Source organism: Mastigoproctus giganteus, chromosome 8 (genome assembly GCF_048544385.1).
Source record: "Mastigoproctus giganteus isolate SK-2022 chromosome 8, ASM4854438v1, whole genome shotgun sequence".
Classification (NCBI taxonomy): Eukaryota; Metazoa; Arthropoda; class Arachnida; order Uropygi; family Thelyphonidae; genus Mastigoproctus; species Mastigoproctus giganteus.
In genome coordinates this window covers 21,273,798-21,292,953 of record NC_143582.1, presented here as the reverse complement: position 1 = coordinate 21,292,953, position 19,156 = coordinate 21,273,798, and the positions used below count along the sequence as shown (strand labels likewise).

At 36.4% G+C, this 19,156-nt stretch overlaps 1 protein-coding gene across 1 annotated transcript in view; it reads right to left on the bottom strand.

Moving 5' to 3' along the window:
- LOC150081328 (CAAX prenyl protease 1 homolog) overlaps nt 1-14,346 on the bottom strand; it is a 61,817-nt gene extending 47,471 nt beyond the window's left edge. Inside the window, exon 1 of the mRNA XM_090379188.1 lies at nt 14,098-14,346. Coding sequence (XP_090235314.1) covers nt 14,098-14,262 — 165 coding nt within the window. The 5' untranslated portion in view covers nt 14,263-14,346. The remainder of the gene's footprint in view (nt 1-14,097) is intronic.
- Nucleotides 14,347-19,156: the final 4,810 nt, after the last annotated feature.

The following is a 19,156-nucleotide window of genomic DNA, read 5'->3' as shown; positions in this document are numbered from 1 at the left end:
GTATGGGTTAGAAAGAATTTCTCCACAATAAAATCACTTTCTTCTATTCACACACTAGAAAAAGTCTGTTTTACACTGCAAAATGGTAGATTTATCACTTTTAAACATATCAATTTATAAATTGATAAGTTTATTCAATTTATAAGCATATAAATTAAAAGCAAACGACGAAACCTACCATGACAAGCGCATAACACATACTGAACAAAGATTAGCGAGAAACATCCACGCTCGCGATTTTGTCAACCCCCCACCCACCCACCCACCGAGCGCTTTTTTACCGGGAAAGATAATTTTAGCCACAGCTATGCTTTTTATGGCGGAAAATGTTCACGGCACTTTAAAATTCACATTTTTTTAGGTTTCATTTTATATTAAATCAGCGACCGCGAATAGCGGGGGTTTACTGTATATTCAACAGTAAGAAAAAGTGGGGGGGGGGGCATGCTGTATGAAATAATGAAATTTTTGAATAGGACATATACATGGTAAGAATATACCCAGATCCTTGACATAGCACGGCCTCGACAATGGCCTCCGCATACACACTACTCGGACTAACTCAGGTCAGTAGCTGGCAGAGTAGAGGTAGCAAGATTATACACTAACTGATCCAGAAGCCTCCTAAAGAGTTACCAATAGGTTCAGTTCAGCGTACTAACTAGCGGCCAGCCTGAGAACACCGTATTAGAGCTGTACCCTCGAAATGTAAGGAAGATTGGATCTCGCCATGATGTTCATCATAACCTCAAAAGTCATCAGTCAACTACATGATGGAAGAGAGATGGGAAGGGTTGACCAGAACTTAGCTCTAGAGACTAAACACGGGTTTTACAACTTCAAGTCTCCAATAAGCAAAGTGGTGGTATTGCACCAGTTGATGAGAGTCATCTACCACCTAGTATTGCCTGGTAACACAGAGGGGTGGCATTCCTCCGTGTGGTGTAGGCACCACACCTCGACCCCTGCTTACGTTGGTTCACACTTGGGTGTTCACCCACAGTGTGCTTGTGCACCGAGGTTATACCCAGGATTACTAACAGTCCCACCATCGTGTATGTACAAACAGAGGATTTGGCTGTCACATACCGTCCGGACTTTGCCGAAATTGGGTCCACTTGACTTGAATGTCACCTGAATATCAGTTCCATCAGTGTTTAAGACTCCCAGGTAGCAAGTACAGTTTGTCTGTGACAACCTCAATGACCAAAGGCTTGTTTTCATGTTTTATTTCTGTTCACTTCCACCTTTTTATGCACACAGTTCCACTCTGCACCAGTAAACAATGCCGAACAGCAGCATCCTTGTTTCATCAGTTATTGTTATCACTTTAGCTGAGTTCCAAAGTGATCACAATAAGCAGCATCCACTGTACATTCAAAATCAATTGGTCTACAGTTATAACTTTGACACCAGCCTGTGGTAACTTATAAAATCTTCATCCAGCCCCCACACACACACGAACTAGAATTTCTGTGTTCAGTGATGGGCATAGTTAAATGCAGGTAGACCATAATCAGAATGAAGCAACTATTTGTTGTGTTGAAGTAAAACATCTACTAAGTAATAGCTTCCTGTACAATCAGATTGAAAAAGATATTCAGACCACAACCCCATTTTATGAACTTCACAAGTTAATATAAGAAGATTAGTTTATTTATAGTTACATTATTCAATAATTTTGAAATTACATGATATATATATATAATTCAATTAATCCAAAAATTGAATAGAGAAATAGAAATTAATAAAAATATATATTAAAAATAGTAGGAAAGCTAACATCAGTGGCAGCAGAAAAGCATAATCCACTACATGTTGCTTATAATACGCTAAATTAAAATAGGATATTTGCCAGTAGCATGGCAAACCAGTAGAGTGAAAAAGAACTTAGCCAAATAAAATAACATAACAATAACAGAAAAGTATACAGGGGGGGATAAAGAAGAAGAGGGTAGTATTGAAGCAATGTTCCTAAAATAATTTAGAAAATTAAGCCAATTAAAAGAAATTTAGCGACGCCCCCTTGATGGCACCTGTTTCCGAATTATGTGAAATCTCACTAAGGTGGTTGTTTGGTTTTTAGGAGCATTAGCAACTAAGGCCATATTGCTCCGGGAATATGCAGTGGCCATTCCTTGACCTTTCTGCACCCTCCGTATTTGGTGGCGACGGGCTCGAACCCCGGTCTAATCAAGAAGCGTGTGCTACGCACTGCTGCTCCTTCCGACCTGGCTACGGAGGCGCCTCACTAAGGTGGAAACGTAGACTAACAACATTACATGACGAAATAAATTGAAAATAATAATTAATAAAATTAAACAAAATAGACTGACCATTATGCCCCATCTTGACAGAGGACCACGAGGCCAATAATAGTCAGGGAATCACTGCATTTCGAACGCTAAACAAATCCATGCAACGACGGAATGATACTAAAATCAGACAGCCAATACAATAGATTTGCACAGCGGTGGTCCTTATGCAGCGAAAAATAATAAAACAGCAGAAAAAAAACAGCACTCGAAATGCAGTGATTCCCTGACTATTATTGGCCCCATGGTCCTCTGTCGAGATGGGGCATATGGTGTCTATTTTGTTTCATTTTATTAATTATTATTATTTTCAATTTATTTGGTCATGTAGCGTTGTTAGTCTACGTTTCCACCTTAATGAGATTTCACATAATTCAGAAACGGGTGCCATCAAGGGGGTGTCGCTAAATTTCTTTTAATTGGCTTAATTTTCTAAATTATTTTAGGAACATTGCTTCAACACTACCCTCCTCTTCTTTATCCTCCCCTGTATACTTTTCTGTTATTGTTATGTTATTTTATTTGGGTAAGTTCTTTTTCACTCTACTGGTTTGCCATGCTACTGGCAAATATCCTATTTTAATTTAGCTTATTATAAACAACATGTAGTGGATTTTGCTTTTCTGCTGCCACTGATATTAGCTTTCCTACTATTTTTTCTTATTTATTTTTAATATATATTTTTATTAATTTCTCTCTCTATTTAATTTTGGGATTAATTGGATTATATTTACATGGGGGTAGCGTGACGATGTGCTAATGCTGCGTTCGTACTGTCATCTATAGCCTAATTTGTTTCTATATATTTTCAGTTCAACTTCTGTTTTATTATTTTTCGCTGCATAAGGACCACTGTTATGCAAATCTATTGCATCGGCAGTCTGATTTTAGTATCATTCAGTCGTTCATGGATTTGTTTAGCGTTCGAAATGCAGTGATTCCCTGACTATTATTGGCCTTGTGGTCAATAATAGTCAGGGAATCCTCTGTCGAGATGGGGCATAATGGTCAGTCTATTCTGTTTAATTTTATTAATTATTATTTTCAATTTATTTCATCATGTAATATTGTTAGTCTACATTTCCACCTTAGTGAGATTTCACATAATTAGGAAACAGGTGCCATCAAGGGGGGGGCATCGCTAAATTTCTTTTAATTGGCTTAATTTTCTAAATTATTTTAGTAATATTGCTTCAATACTACCCTCTTCTTTATCCCCCCATATACTTTTCTGTCATTGTTATGTTATTTTATTTGGCTAAGTTCTTTTTCACTCTACTGGTTTGTCATGCTACTGGCAAATATCCTATTTTAATTTAGCTTATATATATATATATATATATATATATATATATATATATATATATATATAGAGAGAGAGAGAGAGAGAGAGAGAGAGAGAGAGAGAGAGAGAGAGAGAGAGAGAGAGAGAGAGACAGACAGAGAGAGAGGGTGTTTCAATTAAAACACATTGAGGTCTATCTCGCTTATTTTTAGATTTAGGCTACTATTTGTCATCTCAGCTGGAATTTTTGAATTTGATGTTTAAATTGGAATAAATATTACCATTTAAATTTTATGATTTCCAAATTTCAGTTTTGCCTAATCAGCTGCTTTTTTCTCAAAGGAAAAGTTGTTCCCTGTCCTCAGTTTAGTCTAAAAACATCAATGGTATACTTCTAAAATGAACATTTTATTTCAAGAAAAAACAAAAACAGTGGTTATGCATGAAAAGGCTGTTTAAGCATGGGTAATGCATCTCCATCATTTCTACTACCCAGGTAGTATGCATGCATCGTTTTATTATATCTCATATTGTGAATACCTTCACAACGGGTTGCCTAGGTATTGCACTACTTTGAATAAGTAACGCTTCTCTGGTAGAGAAGACTACTGTTACTTATTTTCTCCGATGGGCACCACCATCACCCAGACGGCACTGTTTCAAAGCTTGTTGGCTTCATCATCGGTGGGTGGGCAGGTACCCTGTTGCAATAGTGACAACTCAGTTATGAAGCAACTCCACAATGAGTATATTCCTCCATATGGAGTAGTCTTCTCTGCCAGAGAAGTGTTACTTATTCGAAGTAGTGCAACACCTAGGCAAAAGGGTCATTCCATGTCAAGTGGCCTTGGGATCCCTGCTTGCCCATCTTCAATTTTGTTGAAACTTGGCATGGATGTTTAAACAGGTTTAAAATCTAGCTGTGAAAAATTTCAGTTCAAAATATAGTAAGCTTGAAGCACCAGCACCTTTTTTGTGGAGGTCACTTGTGCTATGCAGAATAAATCACAAAAAATTTCAAAGTTTTAAGTATTACTGTTGCACAACGGTGAGAGGTAATGCTCTAAAATTTGGTATACTTAGATAACTTTTGGCAAAGAATGCAAAACTTTTGGTGTTCAGGCTCAAAAACCTTCACATTTTTTACAATGCGGTCTAAAACTGGCACCAAAAATTTTTTGCGACAAATTTAAGCAAGACTTTTAAAAGTCATAACTTTGAAATTAAAACCTTTGGTACCTTCTTCTTCTTTGGACATTCCATTTATCAACTGCATGAATTCAGCCTAACAAAATATCAGCTCTTATACTTGTTTTCTGGTTGAGATATTTTCCTTCAAAGATTGACTCAAAATGTGAAAGTCAAAATTTAACCTATTTTATGGGCAAATATCTTAAAGTGGGACACCTTCAATTCTCTCATTTTTGCCACCATTGGAAAGAGCAGAGTTTCAACTACAAGGATCATGGTTTATCTATTTTGTGTCTTTGCATTTAAGGCCTTAAAATTAAGCCTAAACATCAAGTAGTTTTATGTGCCGTATTGTTATTTTTGTTGCAGAATACTTTCTTAATCCTGCTTAATGTTTAGAATAATCTAGAAATAGAGTATGTTCTAGAATTCTGGAATATTCTAGAAGAATACCCAAGAATTATAGAATATTATAGAATTCTAGAATATTCTGAAGAACACCCAAGAATTATAGAATTCTGGAATATTCTGAAGAACACCCAAGAATTATAGAATATTCCAGAATTTCACAACATTCTAGAACTCTGGAATATTCTAGAATCATACATAAAAGTATATATAGCTAATATTTGAACCATGCTGTTATTAATGTGTTTTATCTTCATGATGAATAGTGTATTTATTTTGTTCCTCTATTTTTTATTGTTTAACTGTAATAAAGTTAATTAAGTTTTCGTTGCTTGCAGACACATACACTTATTAGTCAGCACGAAAGCCATGGAATCAGAAGATTTTGCTGGAGATAAGTTGGACTCATGCACCATCGGTCATATGGATAATTCTAAATGTTATGTGCTATCCTATACATGCAAAACTGGGTTAAAATTATTTAAAGAATTTGAAGAACAACAGGTGATAGGTCAACGTTGTGGATTAAAACTGGGTGAAGAAGACAATGTCTACATTGTGAAGCTTTGCTTTTGACAAAATTTAAATTTTTGCAGCATTCATGTTGCAATCCTTTCCCAGAAGAAAAATCATATGGTTAAAAAACAGTTTACAACCAATTTATTTGTCAATGGCAGACTACCTGAAAGACCTAACAAAGGTAGACATAAAACCAGGGCAGAAGCTGTATCCATCATGCCGAAAAGAGTCTAACAGCTGAAAAGTAGCAACAGAAACATCAACTTCATCTGGATCAGACCATGATGACTAGGGTTCGGATTTTTATATATTATCATATTCATTTTTCGTTTACATAAAGGCATGAAACTTAGTGTGTCCATGTTACATGATCTGAGGAACGTAAAGAAGCGTGTTTATAATTTCATATTTCATCATATTTTACACATTAGGTCAGTGGTTTTCAACCTCTTTTTAATAACGGCACCCCTAAGTAATTTATTTTATTTTGCGGCACCCCTACTCAATATTCTGCCTGTTAGATCCGATTCTCTCTTTCTGTGTGTGTGTGTGTGTGTGTATATATATATATATATATATATATATAATATTAAAAATATGTTATATGATATTTATTACAATAATATAATTATAAAAATTATATATATACAGTATATAATTTTATTCTTTATACAAAGGTACTAAGTAAACATCAATATAGATCACCACAAAATTAAAAAGACACTGTACACCTTTTTATAATGAAATAAACATATAAATTAAAAAATAAATAAGTTTAAGTAACTTAAACCCAAATTACGTGGCATCCCTGGAATGTTGTTGTGGCACCTTAGGGTGCCGCAGCACCCCGGGTTTAAATCCACTGCATTAGGTCATAATTTTCAAAAAATATATGAAATATCATATTTAATAGCTTATTTTATACTTGTTGACATGAAACTTTCATATTTTGTCTTACGATAATCAACAAATTATTTATCAAATTGATTTAAAATATATTTCTAAAAAACCGTGGGAAAAGAATAAAAAAAGTAAATATCATTTATACGGTACGTAAAGGTAAATTATTTAGTCATATTAAATAGATCATATTTGGTTAAATTTAATGACATACAGTATTTGGTTAAATTTAATGACATATTTTCATCATATTTTGACATTTTTAAGGTCATAAAAATCCGAACCCTAATGATGACAAAATGCATGTGACTGAAAGCTTGAACACAAGTTTGATGGCTATTGGTATTTCTCCTCTGAAATTTCGGCAAATGGCTAAGAGAGATTCACAAGGCTATGCCAAAAGGAAGGCAAGTCAAGTACAAGATGTAACTGCCAGTAAAACTGCATCTATTGGTGGCTTGGATCCCAAATGACATCATGGAGCCAAGTGCAAGTCATCAGTTTGAAAATTGCTTAGATTACAATGAGCTGCTGAAAGAATTAAAAGAAAAGTCGATGGTATCAAGTCATTCAGAAATACTTCTAATATTATGCTAGCTCCAGTTAAAGAAAACAATGGAAGAATTTAGTGTCTCAGAAAGAATGGTCAAGAAAGCTAGAAAACTTAAAGCAGAAGGAATCATGGCCATATCTGGAAAGAAGAAAGGAAAAAAATCTTTCTGAGCAAGTAAAGCAAAAGGTGATGGAATTTTTTTATGATGATGAATTTAGTCGGATATGCCCTGGAAAGAAAGATTACTACTACTCAGCAACTTGAAGGAAATATTTATAACTTATCGAGATAGAAATGGATCTGACATTGGATTTTCTAAATTTTGTGAACTTTGGTTCTGTTTATATTTCGAGACAACTCCTAGGTCAGAGTAGTTTTTGTTTTTTGGAGCATTAGCAACTAAGGCCATATTGCTCCGGGGATATGCGGTGGTCATTCCCTGACCTTTCCGCATCCTCCGTATTTGGTGGTCACGGGCTCGAACCCCGGTCTAATCAAGAAGCGTGTGCTACGCACTGCTGCTCCTGCCCACCTGGCTACGGAGGCGCCGTGTGAACTTTGGACCCAAGTGGTGTGTCACAGTTGGTGCACCAGGAACACATTCTGTATGTGTATGCATAATCCATCAAAATGTCAAGTTAATGCTAGCAGCAAGTCTTGTTGAATGTGATTACAAGGTTCTCATTGGTAAAACAGTCTGATTTGGAGTCAAAAGATAGTATGCTTCATGGGTGTGAAAAATGTCCAGGAATAGATGAATTTAAAAAGTTAAGAGAATATTTTTGAAAACAATGAACCAGAAGATATTATTGAATTCAAACAACAGATACACACTGACAGAGATACACTGAACACAAAGCAATTAACAGATTTTATTGAAGAGTTGAATACAAAGATATTTAATGTTTCCTGTCATCACTACATTACTAAACATTAAAGCTACCATTTGAAGTCAACAAAGGAAAGCCTAAAGACAAGAGAATTGGTCATCTTGATGGATTTGGCAGAAAATTATTCATTTATTGTGCAAGATGCTATTCAAGGGTTCCACTGGGAGAATGGCCAGGCTACATTACATCCATTTGTCATTTATTACAAGGATGTTGAACTTTAGAATATGTTTCTGCATAATTAGTGACTGCCATGCACAATTGCAATGCATGATTTTCTAACCAACTTAACTGAATATTTGAAGAGTTTCATGACAGAAATCAGGCACATTTACTACTTCAGTGATGGTTCTGCAGCTCAATACAAGAATTTAAAGAATTTTATTAACTTGTGTCTTCATCAGAAGGATTTTGATATCAGTGCTGAATGGAATTTCTTTGGCACTAGCCATGGCAAGTCACCATGTGATGGAATTGGTGAAACAATAAAACGATTGGCAGCACATGCAAGACTCCAACACCCAATTGAAAACCAAATCCTGGCACCAAGAAACATGTTTGAATTTTGTGACAAGCAGGTGACTAGAATAAAATCCTGTTTTGTTTCTAAAGAGGAAATTGAGCAAGTAAAGCCATTTTAAGAGAGATTCACAGAGATCATCTATTGCTGGAACAAAAGAAAATCATTACTTCATTCCTATTGATGCAAGACAAATTTGTGTTTGCAGAGTATTAAATGAGAAACCATCATCATTTGTAGCTCATCTAGATCAGACTATTGAAACCAATATTCAATATGTGACAATTGTTAATTTACAACCTGGCCAATACATTGCCCGTGTTTATGACATTAATTGGTGGACTGGAAATATTTGTGAAATTTCATTTGAAGAACATGATGTATTGGTAAATTTAATGCATCCTCATGGAGCAGCTCACTCATTTCACTGGCCTGCTAGACAAGATGTCTGCTAGATTACTGAACAAATTATTGCCAATCTTCCAGCTCCAAAAACAACAACAATGGGATGACAATATAGCTTGCCTGAAGTAGTAATATCAACCATCAATGAAAAATTCCAGTCCATTATGAAGCAGTTATTCAATATCTTCACACTCACTTGCTTATTTCAAATTGTATTGTGTTTTAAATAAATTTTGTTGCAGTTATAACTTCTTTCAAGCTTAAACACCAATAGAACATCACCTTTATGCTTGGAATCCTGAATAAAGACCACTTTTCAGGCTTGGAAACTTGCACTAAAGAAACACATGGAATTTCTTTTCTTGCCATTTGCATACCCACTGTAAAAATACAGATCTTTTTGTGCATTGGCAATATATATCCTTTCTCCTTAAACCAAAGGGCAGAGTAACTGCAGAAAATTTCACTCTTGTAAATGCAATAGTTCTGTCCTTATTGATAAATATTTTTTCCAAAAATATTATGAGGAAAATATAAAATGTTTAAGGCCATTTTTTAGGCCTTAAGTAGCAAGATACAAAACTGAAAAACTACGATTCTTGTTGCTTAAAATCTGCTCTTTCCAATGGTGGCAAAAACAAGAGAATTGAAGGTGTCCCACATTAAGATATTTTCCCTAAAAATAGGTAAAATTTTGAGACCATCTTTGAAGGAAAATATCTCAGCCATCAAACAAGTATAAGAGCTCATATTTAGTTAGGCTGAATTCATGCAGCTGTTAAATGGAATGCTCAAAGAAGAAGGTACCAAAGGTTTTTATTTCAAAGTTATGACTTTCAAAATCTTGCTTAAATTTGTTGCAACAAATTTTTGGTGCCAATTTTAGACCGCACTGTAAAAATTGTGAAGGTTTTTGAGCCTAGACACCAAAAGTTTTGCATTCTCTGCCAAAAGTTAACTAGGTATACCAAGTTTCAGAGCACTAACTCTCAATGTTGTGCAACAGTAACACTTAAAACTTTGAAAATTTTTTGTGATTTGCTCTGCGTAACACAAGTGACCTTCACAAAAAAGGTGCTGGTGCCTCAAGCATACTATATTTTGAACTGAATTTTTGCACAACTTCTTTGGAAACCTGTTTAAACATCTACACCAAGTTTAAAACAATACTGAAGATGGTCAAGCGGGACCATCTTCAAAATTAGGCCACGATGTGGAATCACCCAAAAGCACCAAGTATTTATGAGGATATTAAGGGTAAGTATGGCAAACCCCAAGCCAAGTTCGTGGCAAGCAATGGGTGATTTAATAGGTTCAAACACTGCGCTAGTTTCCAAAACATTAAAGTATGCATTGAAGTCGCCAGTGCCGATTCTGCAGCTGCAGAGAAATTTTATGATGTGTTGAAAAAAATTATTGATGAAGGTGACTGACTATTCAATGCAGCAAATTTTCAATGTTGACGAAACTGCTCTGTATTGGAAAAAAAATGCCGGATCGAACATACATTGCCAAAGAGGATAAGACAATGCCAGGTTTCAAGGCTTCAAAAGATAGGACCATGTTCTTGCTTGGGGCTAATGCAGCAGGAGATTACAGATTAATACCACTCTGGTATTAATCTGTAATTGAGGATTTCCAGAATGTGTACCATTCTGGAAATCCTCGTGCATTTAAGGGCATCAATAACATCACCCTACCCGTGTATTTCCGATAGAACCAGAAAGCATGGGTAACAATATCTCTCTTTGAGGATTGATTTAAATGCTGCTTCATTCCCGAGGTTGAAAAATATTGTAAAGACAACGACGTTCCTTTCAAGATTTTGCTTCTATTAGATAATGCTCTGGACATCCTATGCATCTAGATGATTTCAATTCAAATGTGAGAGTCATATTTCTATAGCCAAACAAGACTTCACTCATCCAACCAGGATCAGGTTGGATGAGTGAAGGTGTTATTTCAAATTTAAAAGCATACTATTTACGCACAACATTTGCTCAGGCATTGTCTGAGCAAATGTAGATGGTGAGAAAAAGTTTACGTTAAGAGACTTGGAAATCTTATAATATTTACCACATTTATAAGGAGTGGGCGGAAATTACTAAAAGTTGTTTAAATGGCGCATGGAAGAAAATATGCCCATCACACGTAAAAGGCTTCGAAAAAGATGAATCATATGAAGAGATTAGAGATAAGACTGTAAAGGTTGCAGTTGGAGGTTGATGCCAAAGACATGGAGGAGTTAACAGAGGAAGAAGAGAAAGAATTATCTAATGAAGAACTTATTGACTTGCATGCAGCGATAGTGAAAGAAGAAAATGCTGACGAAGCTCAAGATGAACCAAATGAGGAACCGAGGTGCTTCATCACAGAGAGATGGCAATGGCATTTCGTGAAATTGCATCGGCAATGGTGAGGTTTGAGAAGATGGATCCTGACAGCAAACAATTCTTAAAAGTTAACAGATGGATGAATGATATGCTTGCTTGCTACAAAGAAATCTATGATTAAAAGAAAAAGCCACCACACCATCCAGTCATCCATATGTTCTTTCGTAAGGTTGAGCGGCTGACCCCTTCTAAATCTCCACAGCCTCAATCTCCGTAGTAGTGTACTTATCACAGCTGAAGACATCGATTCTGGCAACAATGCTTGAGAGGTAAAACTTACTGACATTATGCCTGTCTCCTTTCTTTTTTTGTAATTTTATAATTTTGAAAATTTTTAAATTGCACACTTTTGTAATTTTTCCTGCACGAGATAAAAAAATTGAATAAATACAGTAAATAATTCTATTCACATGGTCGTCAAACATTTCTTTTTTAATTCAAAGCACAGTTGTGAGTGATGCACAAGCATGGGGGAAATTCAGACACGTAAAATCCGACTGACATAGAGTTCTGCGGAACGCAACCCTTACGTTAATTGGGGAGTGGCTGTATATATATGGTCGACCACCACATACAGATATATAATATATGCATATGTTATATATATATAAGGGTATGCAAACTTTCTTTGATTTTTGAAGGAGTCCATAGATCTCAGTAGTTTGGGAACCACTGCTGTAGAGCAAGGGCAATAGCTGATAAAGAATACAGCGCGAACAAAAGTCTGAACAAGGTGTATTTTATTGGACATAGTCAGTTGTTCTTGGAGAGGTCACAGCATAGCTGCTGGTTCAGGGCCATAGTGGATGGGGATCAGAAGCTTGTATTCAACATGAAGTGCGTTTGTCTTTCTGCCATGCTGGTAGATCAAACTGTGATTCCCATTGTTGTTGATGCTGGCACTAAAACTGTTGGGAAGAGGATGAGAAAAAGAGCAGAAGTGCTGGTAGTGTCAGAGGATCTGGTGAGGAAAGGAAGCTGAATAGAAGGAATGGGGACAGTAAGGAAAGTGGAAGAGGTTATTCAGTGGAGGGACAGTAGTTCTTGCCCTGTTTCTGTTTACAATGGATAGACTGGAGAGAGTCTCGATGGCTTCATTGAGGTTTCTTCTGGTGTTTCCCTATTGCTAAGTTACTGACTCTGTTTGGTCACATGGGCTCAGTAACCCAGCCTCCCACAACATGGCATTCCATAGCATCGCCCACAGCTATGGCTTCAACCTGATATTCCCATTAATTATAATAGTAGAGAAAGACCAGAAGAAGAGAAACATCACTGAACCCTTTAGGGTTTCTCTAATCTATCCATCTTTCTCTCCCAACCACTAGATACACCCCTTCCACTTAACCAACTGTCTGTTTTCTAACAATACATATGTTTTCTTTCTTTCAAATAATGACATATTTCCTTATTTGAAAATTAAATAAATGTGATAATATTAAATTTCAACCATTTATACGCAATAGCAATTTTTTAGAATAATATCTCTCTCTTTTTTTTAAACTATCTGGGAAGCAAACTTGTTAGAATATTATAGAAACATGATTGCTTTGTACAGCATCATCAAGAACTGAGTTACTATATACAAAAGGGATTATGGAGTTATCAGAGATGAATCTAGATCTGGTTGACCACGACTGCATTAAGCACAGAAAACACAAACTGATTCATGTTACAATACACACGAAACATATCATGTGAATGATTCCATCACTACTATCAACAAAGAATTGAACACAAAAGAACTCAAAAAAATGTATACCAAAAGATCCAAATGAAAGTCAGAATACACTAGAAAGTGCAATACTTTGGTCAAATATGATATTCATGCAAATCGGTGGTAAGAAGACCATGACTAGATTCAAAAATGTATGGGAATGATGCATCCAAGCGTACAGCCCTTAGAACTGCAATGAATAAAAGTAGCTTACAGAAAGCCAGAAAATTTTCAAAATATGTATTTAAACATTACATATATACTTTTTAAATTTTATTTTTAGTCACATTGTTCAATAGCACAAAAAGGCTCATTCTTCCACACAGTGTGGCTCATTCTTTGACACAAGTTTGTATATGAATTCCTTCTAAAACAAAACAGTACTGATGATTATGTACATATTTTGTCCTTGAAACATGTTTCCAGCACAATACAGTTAACATTTTTACTTTTCTCACAAGGGATATTAGAATATTTCTTGTTGTTTGAATTACGTTCGTAGCCTGTGGTAACAGGGGCTCATATCTGGTTAGTATGGTCTTGGCATACCTAGGGTCCGGAGCTGGATATCATTATCTTTTCTGGTGATTCCCTTCTACTTCTGACTGACTGACTCTCTCTCTCTGGGTAGCTCGGGAATTTATTATTATTTTTTTTTTTTTGGGCGGTGCGGCAAAAGCCTGAGGCTTACTTGCACCATATAGCTAATGATAATAATAACAGGATATAACAATAGAAAATTTTGCCAGAATGAAGAGACATGGAATTTGCAATATTCTTATATCAAATATTACGAAGTAAATTACAGCCTCCACATTTTATTTTGTAGCGGTATTATTTTTGTTCCTATCTTTCTTCAAAGAGGATATCTTTTTCACTCAAATGTTTTAGCGAAAAATGGCTTTATCAAGTTCCATATGCCTCATTCATTCCGACTTCATTACCATTAAGCCCCAAACAGGAAGTACACTGTAAAGATATTGCACATACAAACTATTTACCTGTCTGTATGAAAGATAGGTCTCCCATGCGTACATTACCCATGAAAATGATAAAAAAAATGTAAATATTCCTTTCTCAGTCCATAGAGAATTAATAACTTTTAGCAATTTTTGTGAATATGGAATATTCCGAATTATTGTTAACATTTTCTGGGCATAAGTCATGGTGTAAACGTATGCTTCTAATCACAATCAGAAAATAAAAAAAATGCAAATCACACACAAAACTGCCCAGACGCTACCATCGCAACTGACAATGAAGCGGCAGCATGGTTTAAAACACACCCCCTAGGAGTTTTGCTCTCAGTGAAATTGTTCTAAACGAAACATTAATAATTAAAAAAAAAATAATAATATATATATATATATACGGTATATATATATATATGAAAAGAAAAGTCATTTCTTTTCAATTTTCCTTAGAAAGAACTGTATTTATTTGCACCATTTAATTACTATTTAATTCATATTGCTTTAGTAGAGTTGCCACCTCTTCCGATTTAAACCACGCCTGTTCGGGGTTCCCATATACAAAAATTGTAGAATACCAGAAATAAAATATATATAATATAAATTAAATTTCCATCCCATTTTAAACAAATTTGACATTGTGTATTATTACATGCTATTTTAGAATCTATACAACTCAAAAAATTATCTAGTACTTGTATTATGTAACAATATTCGAAATTGTTAGATTTATAAGAGGCTACAAGCAGTGCCGGCCTTAGCAAATGTAGGACCCAATTGTAGCAAGCTGGAGGGGCCGCCTTGAAAAATTCAACATTAACACCTCATAATGAAAAACTAAAACTATTAAAAATTCTTTATTATTTTTATTATTGCAATTTGTTAATAATTGACCAAACATTTTGATAATATAAACAAAACTAGTCAGAAAGATATTTTTCTTGCCTTCTACCCCAGGGGCTCACATCTGGGGAGTATGGGCTTGGCAAACAAACGGTCCTGACCTGGTAATCATAATTCTTCTCTTTCTGGGTGATTCCTCTCTCTCTCTCTCTCTCTCTCTCTCTCTCTCTCTCTCTCTCTCTCTCTCTCTCTCTCTCTCTCTCTCTCTCTCTCTCTCTCTCTCTCTCTCTCTCAGGGTAACACGAAAATTTTTTTTTTTTTTTTGGCTGATGCAGCATAAGCCTCAGGCTTCCTTGCACCACATGGCTAATAATAATAATAAGCCCGCAACCTATACACGGCCTACATCGATTACCGCAAGGCCTTCGACTCCGTACCTCATAACTGGCTAATAGAGACCCTGAAGATCTACAAGTTCAATCCGATAGTGACAAACTTCCTACGAGCAACTGGCGAAATAGAGTACCACATTAAGGTTGAGAACATCACAACCAGGCCAATCCCCATTTGAAGAGGAATCTTTCAGGGAGATGCTCTGAGCCCACTATGGTTCTGTCTAGCACTCAATCCTCTACCCACCATGCTCAACGGCAGCAAGTATGGACATAACCTCAAAGAAGGAAGAAAGAAACTGTACACCCTCACCCACCTGATGTACATGGATGACATCAAGCAGTGGCACGTGATGCAAGAAAGCAAGCGTAGGAGCTTATGCAGCATCAGCCAAAAAAAAAAAAAAAAAATCACACCATTCCCTCCAAATTCCTGTCCAGTTCCTCCTTAAATTTATTTAACCTATCAACTTCCACAACGACAGATGGAATTTTGTTCCAGCAATTAACCACCCGCTGGTTAAAAGGCAAATTTCCGCACATCTATTCTACATCTGTCCTTTCTTAATTTGAATTTATGCCCCCTTAGGTTCGTAATCTGAACAACTGGAAGGATCCATCAGAATTCAGCGTGCTCAACCCATTCAAGGCCTTATACACCTCGATCGGATCACCGCGCAGGCGCCTTGTCTCCAGCCACTGCAATTTGCAGCACTTAAGCCTCTCTTGGTAAGAGGATCCCTTCATTCCCCTCACCAATCTTGTTGCCCTTCTCTGTACACGCTCAAGCAAATCTACATCCTTCCTAAAATGAGGCCTCCAGACCTGTACGCAGTACTCAAGGCGTGGCTTGACCATTGCTTTATACAGAGGGACAATCACCTCCTTTTCCCTGCTAGCAAAATTCGTATAGTTCATTGACAAAACCCTATGACCTGCCCTGGCAGCCTGTCTGCATTGCTCAGAAAACTTCATATCGGACTGCACAATTACTCCCAGGTCTTTTTCTTTTTCTACCACCTTAAGTGCAGTATCACACAGTTGGAACATTTCTCTGGGGTTACTTCTACCCATATGCAGTACTTTGCATTTGTCAAGGTTAAATTTCAGTTGCCACTTCTTAACCCATCTGCCCAAATTATCTAGATCCTATTGCAGTAGCACACTGCCATGACTGTCATTAACAACCCTGCCAACCTTTGCATCATCTGCAAACTTCGACATTAAGCCTGATATACCTTCATCGATATCATTGATAAATATACAAAACAACAGTGGACCCAACACCGAACCCTGTGGGACTCCACTAATAACATTAGTCCACGAAGAGCAGCACCCATTGGTTAACACCCTCTGTCTTCTCGCACTTAAACATCCTTTTATCCATTGTAGCAACTTACCCTTAATACCATTCTGCTCCAATTTGTACAATAGTCTTCCATGCGCAACAGTGTCAAAAGCTTTCCTGAAATCCAAATATATGATATCAAAATTATTTTTTGCATCCAGTTCCTTTGTGACCACATCATAATAACCAATCAAATTTGTCAGACAAGACTTTCCCTTAACAAACCCATGCTGTGTCTGAATTATTGCTGCAGTCTTGTCGAGATGATCCTGCAATTCATCTTTAACCAGTGACTCCATTATTTTACCCGGAACAGAAGTTAAACTAACTGGTCTGTAATTATTCGTGTCACCCTTCGATCCACCTTTGTGAATTGGGGATACATTTGCACATCTCCAGTCCGTGGGAACTTCCCCTGAGTCCAAGGATGTTCTCATAATTGTGGCTAAGGGTTTGCTTAGTTGCTTTGCCGCCTCGTTTAATATAACTGGATAGATCCCATCCACCCCAGGTGCTTTTCTTATGTTTAACTTCAACAATTTCTCCTCCACTGTGCTCTCAGTTATTACAAATCATTAAGCACACTTCTACAATTTGATAACCTTCTTCCATTTTCAAACCTTAATAATCCTCACGTGTGAATGTAGATGCAAAATACTCATTCAGTTTGTTTGCTATCTGAGCAGGATCATCAACAGTCGAACCATCGCTGTCAAGTGGACGAATCAGATTCATCCCCTTCCTTTTAGAGTTTATATAAGTAAAGAAATCCTTGCTGTTTTTCTTAGCATCTTTTGCCAAAGATTTCTCGTAATCCGCCCTCGCCTGCCTAACCTCCTTTGTGACCTGATTACAAACTAGCTTATATCTTCCATAGGCTTCTGTCTCGCCTGATAATTTATATGCATCCCATGCATTTTTCTTCTCTGTCAGGAATCTCATTAGTTCATTTGATAACCATTTAGGCCTAAACATTGAACAGTATTTCTTAATAGGTATGAAACCTTTAGTAGCATCCACGATTAATTCCTTGAATGCTTCCCACTCAGAATTTACTGTTGGCAACATCGTCAGTTGATCCCACTGTACAGAATTTAAAAACTGCCTGAGACCACTGTACTCACCTTTACGGAAGCAAAAACCTTTACCTTTACCCCTGATGGTAGTTACCTCTTTAAGTAAATCGCACATCAGTACACTGTGATCACTGCCATCTAGTGGTTCCTTTATCTGCAAATTCTTAATACACGAATGATCACTGCTGATAACCAGACCAAGAGTATTACTTTCTCTGGTTACCTCTCGAACATGCTGCGAATACTGGCGAATGCCTGCAATTCCGCTGCCAGGTTGCCCTTACCGGAGAGCCAGTAAAAAAAAAAAAAAAAAAAAAAAAAAACTAGTAGTTATATACATTATGGTCTGAGTATTTCGATCAAACACTCCTGTTCTCAGCAGATAGGTAATTTTGGTTCCAAGTCACCAAGACCAACCACTTCAAGGCTAGGAGGAATGTTCTTGCAAAACAATTGTAACAATTATATTAACATATATACATGATTTCCTAGTCTTAGTCTTTTTCACCACAGTTCAATTATTCCCAGTACATTTTCTTATATTCAAATGAAGTCACAGGTTGCACTGTCCAGTTTGATTTCATTCAAAAAGAAGTCAGTCCCAGTAGTCTTCTCCGTTCTGTTCCAGAATGTCTTAAAACTCTTCTTCAGGTGGTTCTCTTCTAGTTACTGAAGAGTTTTAATTATTCTTGTTCCCGAGAGTCTTAACTTGTGTATGATTTGGAATTCCAATGACAGTCCATAGGTAAGAAAATGGAGTATTTTCACTTACAAAAGTTCTCGTTGTGCAAAACCCGTTTCATTAAGTTTATGTAGATTTCAAATGTATGTATGCGGTAGTTCATATCTATATGGTCAAAGATCTAGTTGTCACTTAAGCCCACACAAGGTATAACTGCATAAGTTTCAGAAGAAGTTATGCTTGTAAACTGTGTTTTCATCTAGTTCCTTAGTTTTTAATTTCAGGTATCACGCCCCAGAACCAATCAACATTCTTATGAGAATCCTCTTAACACCGAAGATCCCTGTATATCCTCCCATTAGAACTCTATCGAAGCATCCGATCTGCGACTTCCAACCAGCTGAGAACCTGAACAAATAATCTTAGTAAATGTTTCTTTAATAATTCTTCTGTACATCGTAAATCTAATTTCCTCGAGGGTAAAGAGATCTTATTTCTGGTCTTCTTTTAAAAACAGTCACTGAAAATGTCTGTAAAGCATTAAAATTCATATAGCTTTCTACCAAGGGACTTACGTTATCTTCTGTCAGATCCAATACACTGCTAAACAACTCTAAACGTGCCTGAAGATATTGTGGGCAGTCAAATAAAACATGGGACCAAGTTTCCACACTCCCACAAGTGCAGTAATGGTCTGTTGAAGTCCACGTTCATGTAACTTGGCTCTGAGGGAGCCATGTCCCGTTAA